Source organism: Mixophyes fleayi, chromosome 8, assembly GCF_038048845.1.
Source record: "Mixophyes fleayi isolate aMixFle1 chromosome 8, aMixFle1.hap1, whole genome shotgun sequence".
Taxonomy (NCBI): domain Eukaryota; kingdom Metazoa; phylum Chordata; class Amphibia; order Anura; family Limnodynastidae; genus Mixophyes; species Mixophyes fleayi.
Window position 1 is genome coordinate 19029186 of NC_134409.1, and position 21812 is coordinate 19050997.

The following is a 21812-nucleotide window of genomic DNA, read 5'->3' on the forward strand; positions in this document are numbered from 1 at the left end:
ACTAGTTCCATCTCGCCTCATATATCTTCCTGAAGTTTTGTGTGTTTTCAACCACAGCACTGCAGCCCTCCATCATGGCTCGGTACTCCACAATGCTCACCATCTTTTGCAGGTCATGCCCGACCTTGAGTGCCAGCGAGGGCATCTTAAATGTACCCGTCTCCTTGTCATAGCCAGCTACCAGGTTCACAGTGTCTAATACATGCAAAAAGTTCAACGGGATGGTAAAGTTTTCCATCCTCTCAAAAGGGATACCTCTTCTGGCATTTACAAGTAGCCTGCCCATTTCTCTATGCTTCTGATTGACGTACTCAGGCCTGCAAACATCTGAACCGACCCGGTTGAAGAGATGCTGCCCCATCCGCATGATACATTGGTCATTTTTGACTGCGAGTAAAACTTCATCCTGGGTCATGTCACTCAAGAGCTTCCAAAAGCCACCACTGATGTCAAGTGGAACTGGATGAGCAAAGGCCCATAGTGACTGCAGTGACTAGACTCTGTTTTTGCCAGGTGTGAGCTTGTTGCCCCCTTGGTTTAGCTTACATTTCTTCAAGTGGCGCCACAGGTATTTCCCTGCAAACAATCCTTGGCAGGCTGCACAGTGCATGAAGCCTTCGGGATCCATCTCTTTGCCTTGAAGTTTGCACGGGACCAGAATGCCATGCTCGTACTCATTACCTCAACGTTGTGTGCTAAGTTGCCCCTATTGCAAAGATGTGCAAATTGCATGCACCTTTCTTTTGAGTGCTTGGGGAATTGCATTCCCCGGGCTACTTCAGTCTCATTGCGGGGAACATGCTCCATGTGACGGCCTCTTTTTGAGAGGGGATTCTCACAGCATAGGCTGTACTGCTTTTTATTATACGCCCTGGATCCATCATTGTTTCTGGATACTGTTTGGATAAACACTACATCGTCTCTCCGACCATCTGTGTTTAAGACGCTGCTGCCACCAGGTTGGGAATGGACCTGCATAGAACACATTACTGGGTACCTGCACTTTGCTCCAATGGGCAATGGGGCTTCACCGCTGGTGTCCAAACCGCTTTCCTCTGAAGCGTCAGGGGCATACTCATCTCCACTGCTCTTCGGGTTATAATCTGAGTCTCCGGTGGGCTCTGTCATGCCACTGTCCGCACTTATCTTTCAGCAGCAGAGGATTGCAACTGTTTCTTTATCTTTTATTGAGTGTAAAATGCGCAGGAGCGCTGCATGTGGCACCAGTCTGGTTACGTATGAACTTCCGCGGTGGCACGCAGACACATACTTTCTCCTCTACACCGGACACACGCACACTGTTGTTCCGACATGCAAGATTTTTATGCCGAGCACATCAGCAAGGTCCCCTGCATTAATTAGCCTTGGGAAGCTTTGTGATGACCTCAATTTTTGTCACTACTACGACTAAGGTCCCCACAGTGTTGGTGTGTAAACAAGTCAATGTCAAAACACACATAGGAATGAAAGTACATATATATACACACACACACACACACAAGTACACTATATGTATATTAACAAACTTACTTTCAGGCTGCTGCAAATAACAGCTATGAATCTAAAAATAAGAGACCAATCCTCAGTTGCACAAAGGGGCTCAAAAAAAATTTGCAATTTTAAAGCCTAACTTTGCTTATAGTAATCCACAGATTCCCTTCTGCCAGTTCTCCTGCCCCCCTTCACTCCCTCCCTCCCTGCAGATCCTCCTCCATTAGCACATATAGAATTGGCTATTCCCATCCCACTCATTCCTTTCCACTCCTCTCCTGACAGCCGGCTTGCACCAGCTCTAACTGTGTCTCTGTTTACAGTGCATTGTCCTAATCATGGTTTTGTCTGATCTACTGCGTGTTCCTTTCCTCTCCCTGAGTGTTCCTGAGATCTGTCGCTGGGCTGCCTGGCTCTTTCTCTTGGCTTTGCTGTTTAAAGGCTTCAAGTTGTATCTGAATTGGAGAGCACTGGAGAAAGCGTTCAAAAATTTCCCAGGTCCTAAGTGTCACTGGCTGTATGGCAATGCCCTTGAGGTAAGGGTCCATTTAGTCTATAACATGTCTATCCTATAGCATTACATTATCTATGCCTCGCCGCTGATCCTGAACAATGTTTTTGTTTTTTTTTTGCTTAAAGTTCCTGGACACTACAAAGAATTTGGAACTTGTTATAGATTGGGCTAAGACTTATACGTATGGCTTTCCCTTATGGCTCGGAAAATTGTTTGCAGCACTTCTAATCACACACCCTGACTATGCAAAGGCTATTCTCTCCAGGCAAGGTAAGAGATTTGAGCTCCGTATGGATACTCCATATAAGTCTCAAAGTTTGAACAACTTTGATGTTTCAGATACGATTATAATACACTTGCCTGTGAGTGTTTTTCTTTATAAAAATGCAAGCTACAGATGGAGAAAATGAGGATGGCCTCATCTTCCACAAGGCTAGAGAGAGCATGAGTAAAAAAAACGCCTATGGCATTTTTAAGAAAAGAAAAATTTCTGGACATAGCCGTAAGCTTTATGCAGCTGATTTTTACTTTTTTTGAAATCACTGTTTCCTAAATATCTTTCAGACTGTAAATTGTTTGAGCAGGATTCTTATTCCTATTCTCCCGTGTTTGTGTAAATGTTACCTGGATGTATCACTTACTCTGTACAGTGCTGCAGCAGATGTTGGCACATTATAAATAATAATAATATTGCTTGCTGAGTAAGTAGCAGAGGGGGGGGGGGGTGTCCGATAGTGGGTGGGGGTGCATGTGCCGGTACTGGTGTGACAACACCAAGAAAAGGCCATGAAGTCAGTTATAACAGTTTATTATACAATGTGATTTAGCACTTTTTATGTTACTGACTTAAATTTGATTTCATCCATTATCTTAATGGATAGTTGTTAATGTGCATATTTTAGATGTGTATCTTTTATACCTGCAATGTGTAGTAGATAGTTTTCTGCTGTCGGGAATTGATTACGTATACAGATTCCTGTCTCAATAGGCTGTTAAATATTTAATTGCTTTTTTTGTTTATCTATGTTTGGTACGTACAATTATTATGCAGATTGAGACTGAGTTTTGCATTCTCTAATCCAAATTTTTAGAAAATAACCTTGTCTTCTCTCTTGCATCTTTTTTCAGATCCTAAGGATGATGTAAGCTATAGATTTATAATCCCTTGGATTGGTATGTAATAAATTAAATTATATTTTTAAAAACTTTCAACTTTTATATAACTAAGAGCATAATATGAAGCAAATATCCAACCAATTTATTCAGTTTATTCTAATAGTTAAAACAGATGTACCAATTGCAGGAGCCCAGTGACATTTGCGCATGCTGAATTGCTTGTTGTGCGTGGTGTAAAAATGTACCAAATGCCCTAGATTTCATGGATGGTGTCTTGCTTCTAAATGTTTCTTGCCACTAATTTTTCCTTGCTCGTTTAAAGAGAATTTATTCAAATCAGTATATGCACTTTCCATCATTTTACGTCATCATCATTTATCAGCATCAGGCTTCACCACATCATGTTTTACACATCTATAGGCGTTTTAAAAGTCGAATTCACAGTCAGATAGCGGGTGCTGCTCACTGCTGACATTAACATATTACTTTATCACCCTGCACCATAAATTGCATTGCAGCACCTTGCTTTGGCAAGTGCTCATTCTGCAGTTTGTGTTATATTGTATTGTAGCAGTACAATCTTGGTAAATGATGAGTTTCATCCAGAAGAATGTGTGGTATTATAGCAGCACCTTCTGTTGATGTCTGTGTATTACTTTTTAAAAATCAAAACAATCAGTACAATGTGCTGTGGTGAAGTTTCTTCATCACATCAGGTTTCACTTGAAAAATCATCGATGACACTTCACACACTCCTCTGCATTGTTCGACTCTGATAAATGAGCTCCGCCAATTGCGCTCCGCCAATGACCGTCGCCTCTCATCCTCTCTGATCACTTCTTCCCACTCCAGAATCCAAGACTTCTCCCGTGCCGCCCCTCTCCACTGGAAAGACCTCCCTCGCTCCGTCCATCTCTCTCTTAATCTGTGCTCCTTCAAACGGGCACTTAAAACTCACCTGTTCCTCAAAGCCTACCACCCCTCCACCTAACCCGCTCATCTCCTCCGCTCGTTCTCCCCTCTCTCCCCCCGGCCCCCCTGTTCTTTCCCTACATACTTCTACTGGCTCCCTTTGTGCCTAAGTTTTGTTTACCCTCCCTTAGGATGTAAGCTCGTTCGAGCAGGGCCCCTCTTTCCTCCTGTCTCCCTACCTGTTCTTCTGCTCCGTCTTTACTGCATTAGACTGCCTGGAGTTTCTGAAGTTTTGGTATTTTTGGTTTATTGTTCAGTAATGTTTCACCCTGTATAGTCTACTGTTTGTGCTGTGTACGGCGCTGCGGAACTCTTGTGGCACCTAACAAATAAAGGATAATAAAGATTAATAATAATAATAATAATAATTGACTTTCACAAACGATAAAGTCCAAACTGGTTCTGTTGTTTGAATCTGAGAAATGGGGATGTCCCCAAATGTTAATTGTATTGTTTACATGTGGAATCAGACACATGTCAAACAGTATATTGATCAAGCATCCTCACATTTAGTTGCCTGGTTTTGTTTTCTAAACTTACCTCTCTCACTACCATAGGAGCTTTCCCAGGCAGTAGAATATCCTCCAGTTACTCTTGTGTCCCATTTGTACTTTGTACTCTGTGTCTTCTTCTGATCTAATCACACGAACAAGTAGAGATAATATTTCCTCTGGTATGGATCAGAGGTTATTTTTTTAAAAAAATTTCTTTGCTCTGGGATCCGTGCCTTTAGATTTTGGGCCATCTGACAGTAATAGAATAGTCTGAAATGTTATAGTATATTTTATGTGATGTTAAATACTTTCGTGACAAAAAGGACAAAAGTATTATAGGAGTGATACCTTTATTGGCTAACCAAAAGAAATGTTTATATTTGCCACCTTTCAGAGCTCAGAGACATATATTTTAAGATAAGGACTTTTCCAGAGCTGCTCTTCTCTGTAATTCTCTCCCACACTCTATTAGATTGCCAGTTTCTCAACCTATAAACGGTCACTGAAAATTTATCTTTTCACAGAAACTTATTCTGGCTCTTCTAAGATCATCGATGTCACACTTAACATTCATCACTTGTTAAACTTTCTTATGAAGGAAAGCCCTTTACATCATTTGTATCTGATTGTTTTTCACATGTAATGTGTTTCTCTTATAAATAGCACTTTATAGATAATGAATAATATTAAGAAGAAGAATACACGGAAAAAATTAACTGTTATGAAGGTCATTTATGAAACACACCCAACCTTGACTTATCACCTCCATGCTTTGATAGTCTGCCTAGCGTTTGGACTAAGACTCAAGGAGATTTATTTACTAAACTGCGAGTCTGAAAAAGTGGAGATGTTGCCTATAGCAACCAATCAGATTCTAGCTGTCATTTATTTAGTACATGATACAAAATGACAGCTAGAATCTGATTGGTTGTTATAGGCAACATCTCCACTTTTTCAAACCTGCAGTTTAGTAAATATATCCCAGAACTTTCTTCACAAGTGGTCAGCGTGGGAAAAATCTTGTGATTGGCCAATCAGTGGAGCTCTGGTGATCCTGGCTACAATTATTTTGCAAAGACTTCCTGTAGTCTGGTGGTCGGTCATATTTTTAAAGGGAATTTTTTTCAGATTTTTGGATTGAGCTGTTTCAGAATTCATGTTCTTTTGGGGATTCTTGCTTGGCTTGCAACACTATGCAAGTCACAAATTGAGGTATACCGCGCGTGCTAATATGCATGTGCACTGTAGAGCTGCCGTTATTGCATTCAAAAATTACCATGTTGTGTGTATATTTACTAAACTGCGGGTTTGAAAAAGTGGAGATGTTGCCTATAGCAACCAGATCCCAGCTGTCATTTTGTAGAATGTACTAAATAAACGATAACTAGAATCTGATTGGTTGCTATAGGCAACATCAGCCTGCAGTTTAATAAATATACCCTTTAGTGTCACTATCACTTTATCACTGTGCTTTATGATATCTTGGACAATGCAAAGTAACATATAGTGCTTATATCGATAAGAAGGCTAGTTTTATATTCTTACTATCCTACTTGTTCTTACTATAATATTTATTTAAATTACATTAGGTGAAGGATTATTGGTTTCCTCTGGGCCAAAGTGGGCCCATCGCCGGCGATTGCTGACTCCTGCCTTTCACTATGATGTCCTAAAGCCATATGTGGAGTTAATGGGTGACAGTGTGAAAACCATGCTGGTAATGACTTGTTTCTACAGTTATCATATAGTAGTACAGAGAAACTGTGGGAAGCACAGATTCAGGGCATTTAAAAATCGATTATATGAGTCATGTCAAGTTCTATAGCCCTCCATCTAAAGAGGGTTCTTAACCACTTTATACACTGGTGCTTGTCATGCCAATGCCTGTAAGAGAAATCATAGGGGCGTATTCAACTAGCCGCGGACATCGCAGCAATGAGCGGCTGCGCATTTTTTTGGCTATTACGGTACAGCAACATCGCGGATATTCCTTCTCAACCCTATGGGGGGGGCAAAAGGGAAATCCGCAATGTTGCGGAAACGCGAAGTGCCTTCGGGTCCGATCCTGAGGCACTTCCCGCTTAGTTGAACATGCCCCATAGGGGCATATTCAATTAGGTTTCCGGTCCGCGGTAACGCGTGTTACCGCAGAAAGTGCGCAGTATTGACGGTAATACGGTACCACAATAACGCAGATTTTCCTACGCAACCCTATGGGGTTCGCACTAAAATCCACGCTATTGCGGTACCGTGGATTGACTTCACGGACCGGAAACCTAATTGAATATGCCTTATAGAGCTACAGTTACAATTACCCCCTGTAACTAAGCAGCTATTAACACTGACACTGCTACCCATGCAGGTGTACCGGCAGCTCCCTACAGGTTTGTGTGGATGTCCAAATGGGGGGAATCCCATTGACAGGTTACGTCTGGGGAGGAGAAAAGCTACCTAGCTAGGGGAGTTATCAGAAAGTGGTCTGCCCCTTTAATGGACATGTTATCCTCTTTCAGGACAAATGGGAACAGCTCATCCCAAATCAGAAGTCAGTGGAGATTTCCCACGATTGCAGCCTCATGACCCTGGACACTGTTATGCAATGTGCCTTCAGTTACAAAAGCAACTGTCAGACGGGAGGGTAAGCTGTAGTAGTAATTGTTACATTTGCAATCCTAATCTATTCAGAGTAACAGAATTTGTGGGACTGTACACTGATAGAAAGACAGACCCATAAGCACACACACATACAATTATACTTTATGCTTCAGCGGATCCATGATGTCACTGACTTGTATGAAAAATGGTCCATTTATAATACAAAGCACATATATGTTCTCTTTGCGGTACAAAGTAGGAATTATTTTCATGTTCATTTCAAAATGATAAACCTTAACGCCATTTCTTAAAATTGTATTCGTATATCTACTGTAGCCTGTAGCACCCCCTTTTCTGACACACAAGAAGGGGTTGTGATAACACTTGTACTGTTCAGGAGTCTCACCTGTGTCTTTGGTCTTCACTCTGCGGAATTTTATTCTTTTTACCACCAGGAGACAATTCGGGAGACCCCTTGTAACCCGACCACAGCTTACACAATAGAATTTTACACAGACACGGGATAGACTCAACTACTGGGGCTCAAGGTTGATGGTGGCTTGATTAATATGAGTAAAGGAGATAAATTTGGGGTGGACAAATGGGATAGGGTTTGGCATAAATCAATCAATGCAATCCAATGAAATTGATTGGCCATAACGGGTATACTTTCACACTATTGGCACCACACTTACAACCCATCAGTAAATAACAATAATCATGTGTTGTCTGCTAGGTGGTACCGGTGGTGCACTTAATGTAAATTGTGGTAACTCAGGTTACTTTTCAGGATTGCAGGTGTGGATGTAAAGTCACTGGGCCTAATTCATTAAGGAAAGTGAAGCACAAAAAAGCAGTAACTTTGCACCTTGGCAAAACCATGTTGCATTGGAGGGGAGGTCAATTTAAAATGTGGAGACAGATTTATAGTTGGGGTAGGTCATGTCCTAGATCAACTTTAATTTCAGTGTAAACATAAAGCTATCAAGTATTTGTGTGCTACATGAAAAAAACAGCCAGTATATTCCTTTTCCAAAACAATAAACAAATTTGCATTGTAACATAGTTTGTCCAGGAGCAAATTTTCTCCTTTTGTTTGCTTTGCTCTCCTCAATGAATCAGGCCCACTATGTCTATCCTGCTTTTGCCGTGCCCCAATTAATACTAAAGTCATGTTATGCAGTAACTAATGTGGGACAAGCCTTTAGCACTTTGTTGAATCTATCTGGGTGGCATCTCTCTCTCTCTCTCTCTCTCTCTCTCTGTCTCTCTCTCTCTTCTCTTTTTCGCTTCAATCGCCTTTGCTGACAGCCCCTCTTTCTTCTTATAGCAACCAGCAATCCTGACTCTCTTGTCACAGGGGCAAATGCAGGATTTGTAAAGGGGGGTTTCCACACCACGCCGCCAGTGGGCGTGACCAGCATGCATGGTGGGCATGGCTATAATTTTAGACAGTGCTTGGCTGCTCTCCAACTCTTCCTATTCCCATAATATACATGGGCAATGCTGCGTGCACTACTGTTAGGTGCACGCAGCTCTCCCTTTTCAAGCAGAGCAGTGTGAAGCGGGAGCAGCATTCAGCCATGTCAATTATAGAGTGCCCCAGGCTTGGAGGGGGTTTTTCCAGGCACTAGAACCCCCCCCCCTTCCTCGGTTTGTCTATGTGTCATACACCCTGGCTACACTACAAACAAATATACTGCATAATACTCCTTTGAGATATAAAATTATTCTTTAAGTTGCATTATGTTGCATTAAATTTATTATGTTTCAATGTGATATGCAGTCTATTAGCTGTTTCAACTTCCATGTTGTCTTTTTATTTTTGCAGTGGAAAGAGCTATATTAAAGCTGTATATGACATCTCTTACATGATAGACCACAGGTTCCGTAACTTTATGTATCATAGTGACTTAATTTACTACCTCAGCCCGCAAGGATTCAATTTCCGGAGATCAATGAGTATAGCACATAAGCATACAGGTGCGTATGCTGTTAGAACATAATTTATAATCAATCTATAGATAATCTTTGAGTCCAAGCTTGTAGCTATTTTGAATTTATTCGTATTAAAAGTCCCTTACATGCACTGGTGTAAGTATTAGTAGACTACAGTATATTAGTCAATAAGGAAAAGATAATGTGGCACACAAAACAGTAGTTATATCACTCATGCAAAATAGTGGGTGGGGCTATGCTTAACAGTGGGTGTGGTTTAAATTAGAGTGATCATGTAGAAGATATTGCATATGCAGTGAGTGTTAAGTGGGCTTAATTCCTGCTGCAGTATATAGGCCATAGTTTCCTACTACGACTTCCAATTTCTAGGGGTTTTAGAGCAACATCCTCAGTCAACAGCAGGGGCAGGACTTAATGACATGATTAGTTTCTGTTGAGCCGGACATGTTTCAAGATGCATGAGTCCAACTCGGTAACAGTAGATTTTGCGATGTCAGTGTTTAGTACTAAATGCTAAAGTGACATCTTACATATATTGGCAGATTCAATTAGCCGCATTGTCCTTCAGAACCTCGCGGTCGTGGTATTTGACAGAGAGCCGCGAGCAAGTATCAGCAGAGAAATTACCATAGTAATGGAACAACGCGGCTGATTGAATCTGCCCCATAAAGTGCAATTAAACACAAACACTCCCACTTGTTTACTTCTTTAAAAGTCCAGTGGGAATGTTCTATCCTGCAGCAGTCCAAGCAAAAATGTCAAATAATGTGAATAATCTTGATATAATATAACCGCAACTCTAATGACTTATACTATATGTTAAATAATTAATTAATGCATAGATTAATGTACCGCAGTCCCATGAGCACGAGTTTAGCCCACAAAACGTATGCCTCCACTGTGTGAGCACTTTCGCCTCTTAAGATGATCCTGCTCAATAAAAGTAACCACTTCATATTATTTAATGTATTTTTTATTTTTCTTGCTAACCTTACAGTATTGTGTATTGTTTTGACATGGTTGCGCTTTACTGTGTATATATATATATATATATATATATATATATATATACACACACACACACACATATATATATATATATAATATGTGACATAACATTTACGTTTTCTATTGTGCGCTAGATAAAGTAATAAAACTGAGAAAAGAATCACTCAAATGTGAGAAAGAGGTGGAAAAAATGAATCAAAAGAGACATTTGGATTTCCTTGATATTCTTCTACATGCCAAGGTAAGACCGTGTGTTCTAAGTTACTCCATCATATACGGCTGTTTCCTGTAAACTCGTAAATTCCAACATGACCCAAGGTCAGCTTCTAGTCTCATTACTTATTTAGCAGTTGGTAAGGTAATTAAAAAGAAACACACCATCAAAATGATGTATAATTTATGTTGCATCCCTTTTCCAGGCTCCTCTGGGAACTGGTCTATGTAAATGGCGTGGGTGTAAGACTTCCCCTCACCTCTCTTATTCAGAACAATGACTTCACCCAAATCTTACCACCTGGCTTCTCATCTGGCACCACGAGCATCAAGGAGAGACTTGGGGGACACCTTGCCCACCACTATAACTATGACCACAAACATGAAAACCAATTTAGCGGGGCATAAGGATGGGGTAGAAGCCACTCCGACACATTTATTAGATGAGGATGGGCAGCAACCACGGTTCTATGTTTTCTAGCAAAACTATACTTTTAATATGACATAATGAGGGCATCAAAAAAATTCAACATACAATAATAAAGGCAATGATTACTTTAATATTAGAAAGCTAACAGTTTAACAACTCAGATAACTCCCTTGCACTACCACCTTTACCTCTCACTCTAAGTACTCAAGCTGGTCTGATAACACGACAAGTACTTCAACTGGAGTCTAGATAGTAGACTCTGCAGTACACTAGGAATAACAAGAACATGGCTTGAATGTAATATTCTCTGCCTGCAGCAGTTTAACTCACACTGCACCACACCCAACCCCTTTAAATATGTAAATGCATATTAATAATTTTAGCTTTGTTGTTGGTGCGTACTGGTGGCTTCATAGGCTATGCATATGCCTAAGCTAGGCAAATATCCTTTAGTTTGATACAGTACTTTAGACAGTTGCCTTTGAATAGAGATATCTTACATCCCGGGTGATCCAGTTATAACTCTTCCCAAGAAACAATAGCACAGCTGAACACTCCAACCCTACGCAGATGAGCATCTTGAATTTTAACAGTCACTTGAATAAATGTTGTGTAATCACACACAGCATGTAACAGGATAAAGCACAAATTTCTCTGTAATCTCAAAATGCTCTTCCTCATGGGCTGAATTGTCTTCACACAAGAAGCAAACTCACCTCTCTCTGTTCAGCATCTTTAGTTTTCTTGTAATCCTTCTGACAGCAATAGCAATTTGTTAGCTCAGCAAACATCTATATCATTTGAAGCTGGTCAAACTCTAAAAGTCTCACAAACCTAACCACCCACGTTTCCTAATCTCTACTGCACTTGCAAAATATATCTCAGTCCAGCACTAGCAAAAGGCCATAACACAAATCCACATCTTCAGGACTCCCCACACTATCCCTAATATCTTTACACTAAGGGGCAGATTCAATTGGTTCCGATGTTTATACAGTAAAAAGTAAATCTTACTAGTGCTCGCATATCTAAGGGGTGTCGTTATGAAAGTGGAGAAACCCAAAATATGATGCAAATGGTGATGGCAGTAGCTAACTCTAGGTATGGCAGGTGATAACCGTCAGCAAGGGGCTTCCTGTGAAGTACAAGTACAGCCGCTGACATCCTATCGCCATCTAAGATAGCAATAGCAATGCCATGGCACAAAATTATGATATATTAGTTAAAGCTAAATTCATTTTTTTTTTCTTCTATTTTTAACATTCGTTTATTTACTCCTTAATTTTCCTTTCAGAAAGAGCACATCATCACTGCCACCTCACCCATGCAAAGAATTTGCCTGCACTGGCCTGGTGAGTGGCAAGAGTACTCTTACATCTGCCAGCCAGTTTTGCCAGCAACCTTTTTTCACAAATTGGTTTGAAACTAAATATTTGCAATGCTAGAAAATCTACATCATCAGCCCATCTTAATATATAGATCCCTAAATCTCAACTTTAATTAAAGATAGCTCATATAGTTATATAGATGAAACCTAGTCTCAACTAGACTTCATAAAATCTATGGAACCACCTCATTTATCTGCTGGAGAGTTTACAGTAACGTTGGATCTGGCCTGGTAATCGTGTCCCACAATAGCTTCTTTCTTTAAAGAGATTTCACAACTTTGCAGCCAAGTTATGCAATACCCAATCCAGAAAGAGACATGGTTGATTGTACTTGTTCTTCCAACAGGAAGTCTTGATAAGCAGGAAGACCAGCTAGTACAATCTCAGGACCTTAATGTAGCAAATTGCCTTAATTACCAATTCTTGGAAACAACCACGTGTCCTTCCCATACCTCTTCTCCACAATAAGATATGGCAGGTTGCGGCAAAGGAAAAATTTACGGCATTCCTAAATAAGACAAACAAATTTGCCCAGGTATGGTTACTTTGGTTCTTATTTAAATGGAATGTCTTGCAGCTCAGCTGCCCACTAGGAATTCCATAACATCCTTGACCACTATGTATCCTCCTTCGCCATGTCTCGTTCACAATCCCCCCTCTACTCATCTCCCATACGCATCACTTCCTTATTTACAATTTTCTAGGAGCCCCATGGTTCTGGAGAAACTCACCTCTGCTACAGCACGCAGTCCTATTATGCTCATTGTTTTGCAACCTGAAGTTTGAATGTAACTCTATTTATATCATGTATAATGTGTCTTTTTAGGATGAATATGGGGAGATTCTTCCTGATAAAGAACTGCGTTCAGAGGTAGACTCATTCATGTTTGCGGGACATCATACAACAAGCACTGGAATGACCTGGATATCATACTGTATGGCCAAATACCCTGAGTACCAGGCAAAATGTTACGAGGAGATCAGAGAGGTCATGGGAGATCGGGACACAGTGGAATGGTGGGAATCCGTTCCAACAGCTATTTTAATTCATTTCACTCAATGAATGTAATGTGAAACTATTTGCCAAATGTTTAGGGCTTGGAATTGAAATATGCATGACATTATTATCAACTACCAGCAATTAATTATACTTTATTGGAAGATCATGTACCTGTATTTAATTGAGGTTTGGTACCTGTTACCAGCTGCTTTCAGTTACACCGCAGTTACAGTACTCAATGACTTATCTTTTATTTGCTTTAATAATTGTATTTGTTTTTAGATTTTTTACATGAATGAGGATATTTATTTTTAAGCAAGTTGCATTTTAGGGGACCCAACTATTTTTTTTGTATAGAGCACCTTTGTTTCTCAGTCCGATACTGGTGTAATGATGCTATGGTGCTATTTGTCATGCATGATCGTTTATTTTGATGTGAAATACAGGCGGACTCATTTATACAGACTATATGCAATTTAGCCTGGATATTCAGCCGTAAGATATTTATGACGTAGATTCCCATCACACATTTGCTTTCATATTCTAAACTGCACTGGAATAATTACCAATGGTCTCTATGGGTTACAGAGCTTCTTTTCTGTGCGCCAGTTTCCATAAATGCCCCCTATGATCATTGATCTAGTAAAATCACATTGGGATATGCAGCACATTTACCAGCATTAATCAGATAATTATTTTGCATTAAAGGTAACAGGCTTTATAAGTCTTTTTGCTTAATATGTGTCACTAGGGAAGACCTTGGAAAGATGCCATACACTTCAATGTTCATAAAGGAGACTTTGCGACTTTATCCCCCGGTTCCTGGAGTCGCCCGAAAACTCGGCCAACCAATCACTTTCTTCGATGGGCGAAGTCTTCCTAAAGGTTAGTTTATCATTTCCTGTATGTAACAAAAGACATTTCTCCCATAATGTAACAGTAGAGGCATTCACTAAGAGTAGAACTGTTAGAAAGAGTGGTGCACATTAGAGATGAGGGGTTTGGATTCCAATTAATCCAACATATCCGAGCTTTGCGGATCAGACCTCCACGGTTTTGTGCGCCATTTTTGGATCTCACGAGTTTTGGATCAATATTTATTGTATTATTGCCGTCCCTCCTGTTCTCATCTGTCATTTTAGAAGAGTTAACTTGTAGGGAAGTAGCTGCAGTGATCTGCTCCAAAAATAGAATGTAGAGAGGGTTAAACAGGGTTTACAGGGTGAAATAGGCAATTTAGATATCAAGAAAGCTGTCATTTTATATGCACTAGTATAGACATCTTAACTAGTATGTAGTGGATATAACAGGGTGTTGTTGCTGTATGACTGTCATGAGCACAGGACCCTACTATCAGATGGGGCAAAAACCAGGGTGTTGTTGGAGTGTGGGCAGCAGCACCCCACAAAAAACACAGATAGTTCTTAATTTCTTTCTTTATAATTCCAAGTGTTTAAAAATGTGTCAAATTGTGTATAGTAGCAAGCATCAGTGAGCAGCCAAAGGGCTAGACAGGTGCACTCCCCACCAGCATCAACACCTTCCTCATCAACCTCCTCATTAGTAGTACGAAGTCCAGCATCCAATGTTCCAATTCCAATGACAGTCAGCATCCTGTTGCACAGCAGATCACTAAAGCCATGACAGCTATGTTAGCATTGTATGTGTGTCCAATCTCCACAATCAATGCATTAGGTTTCAGCCAATTAGTTGAGGTCATGTGTCCATGGAACCAAATTCCATCTTGATTATATTGCCATTGTACCGTCTATCCTATATATTACGGATATGTGGACGAGTGGTATTGGTCGAACAAAAGACTACATTGTATAGTGCCAGTCACTGTCTCTGAAGAGCTAGGTTTTTTAAACTATGTGCATGTCATTTTCAACATATGGGTGGGTAGGTGGAACCAAGGACAATTCCATCTTTCACGTCTTAATAATATGCCCTTGGTCTATCATTATTTGTTAAATGTTTACTGTATGTCACTAATCACCTTACGAGTTAAGTTATCAGAACCTGTCATTGACGAGAGCTTCACCTTTAGCAACCCCCTTTCCCATGGAACCAGATGTGTTCACCGGTACTCGGTTGTCCCCAGGACTTAATCTCGAGTAGTGATAACTTAATTCAGGACCACAAAGGATATGGCAATGGGAGACTGAGCAGAGATCTCTATGGCAACAGGGATGCAGGATGCAACTGGACCATAATATACTAAGCTGCAAAAGGATGTAGTACCAAGCTCCACCAGTATAACAGTTTGGCAGTTTAGAGTAGAATGGAGCTGGGGAGCAACACAGTGCAAGGTTCAGGAGCAAGGTCGAGCTGTCAATCTGGATGGTGAAACACCACTGACACAAGTGCGTCCGATGGAGACGACAGCGGACACCACAATCCTGCAGCTGGGTGGTGGTCTCACAGACGAAAGGTAAAGTTAAACAACAGGCAAAGGGTTGGTCCAGACAGCAATACACATAGTTGGGGTCACAAGGCAGCAGTCAGGAGTGGTCAGATCACAGATAGAGGTAAAAACCGAGTAAAAGTCAGGAGCAGAATATTCTCAGAAACACGTGCACGGAGAAGTAAGCGTGTGACCGGCAAAGCTCAATGAAAGCTGACAGTTATTTACACCAGTGGTAGCCAATCAGGGCAGGTGTCAGATGGAACTGCAGGTAAGTGGAGTTCAGGTGATCACACCCAGGCTGACAGCAACACTGCAGCAGCGAAAAAGAAAACAGCAGTTATCTGCTGTTCCTAACACTGATGCCACTGTCCGTCTAATGACCTCTCATCCTTACTACCTCTTCACTTTCCAATCCATGGTGTATGCTGCCTAACGTTCAAAATTTTGTGTGCGTGGTCTTTCACCATTTTTCTTCTGGGTGTAGCCCAACTTCATCTAGCTACTTGTGTAAAATGGCCATCCTATCAGCCAGTGCTCTGCCACTATTTTTCAGAGGGATTGTAGCATGCTTTGCAACCAAACCTTTGTTGTTCAAAAACATACATTTTTGACAGCTATTAACTTATTTACAGTTGTTATTTAAAGGTGGACGTAATAAGCATAATAAAGGAGATTTTGTAACTGGGTAATAGTCTAAGGCCTTCTAGAAAAGATAACAATGATATCTGAAGACTTAGGAGGAGCAGAGTCTTGAGCAATAACCTGTTGTTAAAATTGATTTCCACTGTTAATGTTTTCTTATCTTTATTTGATATGAAGAAATGATGTATTGTTTTCTTATTTCTGGCAGATTCATTGATTATCATAAGCATCTACTCCATAAACAGATGCCCCGATGTCTGGAAAGACCCAGAGGTGATGTAATGTGCAATTACCAATATGTCTAAGTCACTAACTCACTGAGACCTGGTCTAAGGTGATCATGGGACTGCAGTCATGCAAATGTTTTGTAATGTGGAGAGGGGCAGGAGCAGGGGCAAACTGGGCGGGGGGGCAGGGGGGCATTTGCCCCCCGGGCCGGTCCCATAGGGGGCTACATTGGGCTGGGTCACCTGCATTTTTTTTCCTTTAAAATCTTCCTAATAGGCTGCTAAGACGAGTCTTGCCCTCCAGGCTAAAATTTGCCAACCCTTCCCTGGGCAGGAGGGATGGAGTAGGCATGCTAAAGGCTTGTCCATAGTGCTCAGCAGGCACACAAGGTTCTATTCTCTCAGGTCATTTTCCTTTATATATTCTGTTTTGGGTAACAAATTCAGAGCTGGTTTATGGGCAGGGCATTGAGGGCATTTGTGCTCCCTGCAGTGATCAATATTGCTATTGTTTTGAGTGGATGCGATTTGTGGCCAATTTGATCTAAAACAAAAACCTTTGTTTCCAAATCGTTGTGTAAAGCTAGGTACACACTACATGGTTTTCGTCCAATAATCGGCTCAATCAGCCGACATACGACCGCTCGTTCAAAAGTCGGGTCAGTGTGTGTAGTGACATGATGGTCGAAAGTCTGCCCAAATGGACGATTGTCACCTCATTTGGTTGGTCGTACCGTTTAATATTTTCATTCCAATCTCTTTTCCGACCGAACCACAACAATGAGTACGAAATTGCAATCATTGCTCACGACAACATGGCTGTAAAAAGTCACTAAAGGGACGTCCGCTCTTCCCTTTATCGTCCTAAACAAGGCTAGTGTGTATGCAGTCCATGGACCGAGCGATCGGACCATCGATCGCATGTAAGATCGCTCGGCATAAAAAGTTGGTGGAAATTTCTGTAGTGTGTACCCAGCTTTAGCTGCATATCACCGCTCCCATGAGTATATTCCATGGTCCCAAGTAAGACCACCAACAAAACCAGTTTCTATCTGACACCATCGCTGACCTTTGTTGTTAGTAATGATTGTGTCAAGTCGTGTCATTAGGTAAAACTGTGTCGTAGGTAGTATTGTCGCTTTAAGTGGTAAAAACTCTTTGTTCAAGTTCTTCTTCGATCATTTACCTGTTTATTTTAAGTTGCACATATCATGAGATATATGTAATGCAAAACAGTATGTTACATGCGTCTGCATGAAGGTGCGTTTGAATTGCATCAAGATAGACTTTAAGTGACCATCAATGTAGGGGATAATGCCATAAATTACACACAATGAAATGTAACAGAAGATAAAGATGGCCCTGACCAAATGAACTTCCAAACTGATTAATACAACTATTCTGATAAGCTGGGTTGATTGCATAATGTGATATCCATGTGTTTTACCGAACATTTCCAAAGAAATAAAATTGAATCAGTCTTGACTCATAAACCGATCTCTATAATAGTATATATATATATATATATATATATATATATATATATATATATATATATATATACAAGTTAACCCGTGCATGATACTCATTCATTCTAGTCAAATCAAGCTACTTAAGGTGTTAAAAAGGTTCTTGTCATGCATTTGGGCCTAGCCCAGGCCTCCTCAGGGGAAGAGTGTTACTTCCCTTTTTTAACGTGGTTTTGTCCACATGTCACCACCTCATCATTTTTCTCCATCACTTCATCCTTCATCTTCATCGCCACATCCTTCATCAAGCTACTTAAGGTGTTAAAAACTCCCCACTGTCACCCCCGTCAACCACCAACCACTCCCAACTGTCACTTCTCCTTCAAGAAATATATAGGTCAGTGTATAACTCTGCCCAGCAGGTGGCGCTGCAGCTTGGTTTTTTTTTTTTCCACACACGCCACTAGGCATTTATATAGTAGATGGCACCGAGTGTTGCTAGATGCTACTTGTTACATGACAGTTATTTATAGTTGTTTTTTATATGTTAGGTGTTTGACCCGCTACGGTTTTCCGTGGAGAATACGTCTGACCGACACCCCCACGGCTTCCTTCCTTTCTCAGCTGGGCCCAGGTAAGACAATACCAGAACTACAATCTCAATATATTTTAGGTGGTAGATTTATCAAACTTTCTAAAAAGGTTCTAGGTATCATTTATCTAGTAGAACGATAGGCAGAATCTGATATGGACAACATCTCCACTTTTCCCTTTTCGAAGGTTTGATAAATCTATCCCTATATGAACCAATGCTTTATAGTATTGGGTTAACATCTTGGATGCATAGGTTTGTTTCATACATTTCTTTAGCTGATATTTCTATTATTATGTGGGGTTATAATGAGCTACTTATTGCCAGAAGATACAAGTTTACTTCACAGAGTACAGCATAATATTCGGAATGTTTCACAGAGTTTACCCACACTTTTGGCTTGGTGTTTTTTCATATAATGAACCGTTGACTGATACAGAAAATTTTTACCCACAAATGGGGCTTTGGGTGGAATTTCAAAAAGTTTTGCTGTAGTACAGAAGGCAACATAACTGGGGTCTAATGTTCCCCCAATATTCCACATAGGTATTGTACATATCCTGTAGTGTCTGGCCTAGTACAGCAGAGTGAACCTACACCCATAGTCATCTCCACAAGTATCTTGAGATCTGTTCCTTGCTGACTCCGGGAGTACGCAGAGCCGATTTACGTGCCATTGAGAAAAACTGCACTTTGCGCTCACTATGCGTGACTTAATGACTCAGACCCAGTGGGCCTGAGTCATTAAGGCAAAAAATGGGTAAATGTTCTCTGGGACAAACCATGTTACAATACAAGGGGTGCAAAGTAGTTTATTATTTTGTGCATAAGTTAAATACTGGCTGTTTTTTCATCTAGCACACAAATACTTAATAGCTTTATTACTACACTGAAATTTAAAGTTGATCTAGGACATGCCCTACCCCAACTATAAATCTGTCCCCACATTTTAAATTTACCTCCCCCTCCAATGCAACATGGTTTTGCCCAGGTGCAAATGTTGCTCCTTTTTAATGCTTTGCTCACCTTAATGACTCAGGCCCAGTGTGTCTAATATTACTTAGGCTGAGTAGAAAAAACTCTATTCTGGGGAATAAAAAGTACAGCACCTACTCTCACCATTTTTTTCAGCTGAGGTAGTCTTAGATACACTCTACATCTGAGATTGTTTTAGAAGTGATTGTAGGTATGATGCTGTGCTCCTTGGGAACTGTGACATTTAATAACTGGTGGACATATCCTTTAGGAGATAGGATTCTTATACCTTATGGAATGTATGTGATTTATTTATAACATTTCATTTAGGTGTAAAACATGCACTGTGAAACAGCAACCAATCAGCAATTAGTTTGTATCTGTCTAGTTGAAGTTAGACATTGAAAGAAAGTGTCTAATTGGCTGCACTGGTTTAGTGCAAATATTGCAATTACATGCAGGTTTAATAAATATGCTAATATTTATTTGTATTTTTACCATTGTTTGTACATTTTTAAAATTATACTTCTTCAATATGACTACAAGTAAAAATATGAAAATTGAAATGAAATCCCTGTCAGCTAATTTATATTTTCTTTTATCCCCAGAAACTGCATTGGGCAGAACTTTGCTATGAATGAGATGAAAGTTGCCACGGCGCTGTTATTAAAGAGATTTCAGATATTTCCAGATCCTGAAAAGGAGCCTCAGATCATTTCTCAAGTAGTTCTCAAATCCGTGAATGGGGTTCATCTCTACCTGAAAAAGCGGGAGGAGTGAATGTGTGATAAGACTTTTATATCTGAGAGGACATTATAAAGACCACAGACCTCATGCATTAGCGGAAATGCTGTAAGGAATGGAGTTAACAAGGGGGGTAGATTTATCCAACCTTCTAACACGGAAAAGGGGAGCAACACGCCCATAGCAGCCAATCAGATTCAAGCTATCAATTATCTAGTAAAATGATAGGTAGGATCTATTTGGTTGCTATGGGCAACACCTACCCTTTTCCTTTTTAGAAAGTTTGATAAATCTGGACAAGAGAATGGAAATCTAGCCTGTTCTCTTAATTATCATAATATTTAGAGTCAGTGAATTCTGAATACGTTTTATGAACCAAGCAGATGTCTTTGTATCTCACCTGAAGGCTGATACTGGACTATTTTATTGTCAGTGACAATAACTGATTCAGTAAATGCTTAATCTGCGCTTACACCAGCATTCACTATATTGCTGCTTTATGGGCACTTAACAAGTCACATTGGAGGATATTCTCATGTCTGCTGGCGAAAAGTTCTTTAAACTGGCAGAACAAACTTTGTTTGTGATTTCCTCCATATATTGATTAAAACAATGAGAGAAAACTGCTGTCAAAAGTAACATTTTAACATCATTCCAAGTAAAAGAATGGAGCAATAAGTCCCCTCACCCCCACAAAATATGGTGCCAGATCCTACACGGAGTCTTTGCTGTCTTCTGCGTAGGAGTCAGATACATATTTTCGCAGACCTCTTCGGATGCGGTCAGGAGACTCAGACGAGTCAGTTGATTTTAACTGATCAACTCATCAGACTTGTTGGTACATTCAGTTAGAAGATTACCTCATGTGACCACTTTCGGCCGGTGTGTACAACACTCATCCAACCAAACTGACCAGCCCTAGTCATGCTAGAAATTACCCGTTCATAAGTGTCCACGTTGTTCATTGAATATGGCCACTGATACGTGTGCCCAAATTGAACATTAATAATGATAACAAGCATTTGTCCCGAATATGGGATATGTATCCAGTTTAAGGTATAGACTACATCTCTCAATAAAATTTGAACTTTTTTCAGCTCTTGAGAAAAAAATTACCCTTCAGACTTTTCTCTCCACTGACAATATCACCTCTCCAAATATCATGTTGAAGCTACCTCTATATATATATATATATATATATATATATATATATATGTTATATTATATATTTTTTCAGTCTAGTGTAATGTACAGAGACAAATAATTTTCCTTGGGTAGGGAATATTACATTTAATATCAACATTTTCCTTAAGAAATGTAGTTTTTTTAACATTGTTCTCTGCAATTAACATTTTGTAAAAATTACCCAGTGTGACTCCTGACAAAAAAGCCGCATCTCCGCTCCTCTGTGATGCCACAATTCCTGGGATATTGCTTCAGCTCACAGAATGGCTGCTATAACTGTTTGCAGGCGACACATAGACTTTATAAGGAAAATACTTGTTCATTGTAAGAGAGGAAAGGTCTACTAATGGACCACGTAACCCCCATTTAATTGTGATTAAAAAATCCA

General features: G+C 40.2%; 1 protein-coding gene across 1 annotated transcript; it reads left to right on the top strand.

The window, feature by feature from the left end:
• The first annotated feature begins 1738 nt into the window (after positions 1-1738).
• Positions 1739-21367, top strand: LOC142100013 (cytochrome P450 4B1-like). The gene is made up of 12 exons (XM_075184014.1): positions 1739-2027; positions 2131-2275; positions 3134-3178; positions 6177-6304; positions 7101-7225; positions 9014-9165; positions 10284-10390; positions 13007-13197; positions 13932-14065; positions 16441-16505; positions 18480-18562; positions 20104-21367. The coding sequence occupies exons 1-12, from the start codon at positions 1830-1832 to the stop codon at positions 20273-20275; spliced, it is 1545 nt and encodes a 514-aa protein (XP_075040115.1). The 5' UTR covers positions 1739-1829; the 3' UTR covers positions 20276-21367.
• Positions 21368-21812: the final 445 nt, after the last annotated feature.

What these genes read in the sequence shown, in the direction of transcription:
- LOC142100013 (XM_075184014.1), top strand. Translation starts at nt 1,830, where the DNA reads ATGGTTTTGTCTGATCTACTGCGTGTTCCTTTCCTCTCCCTGAGTGTT. An exon ending in GGCTATTCTCTCCAGGCAAG is followed by an intron (nt 2,276 to 3,133) that starts GTAAGAGATTTG and finishes ATCTTTTTTCAG; the next exon opens with ATCCTAAGGATGATGTAAGC. An exon ending in CCTTTCTCAGCTGGGCCCAG is followed by an intron (nt 18,563 to 20,103) that starts GTAAGACAATAC and finishes TTTTATCCCCAG; the next exon opens with AAACTGCATTGGGCAGAACT.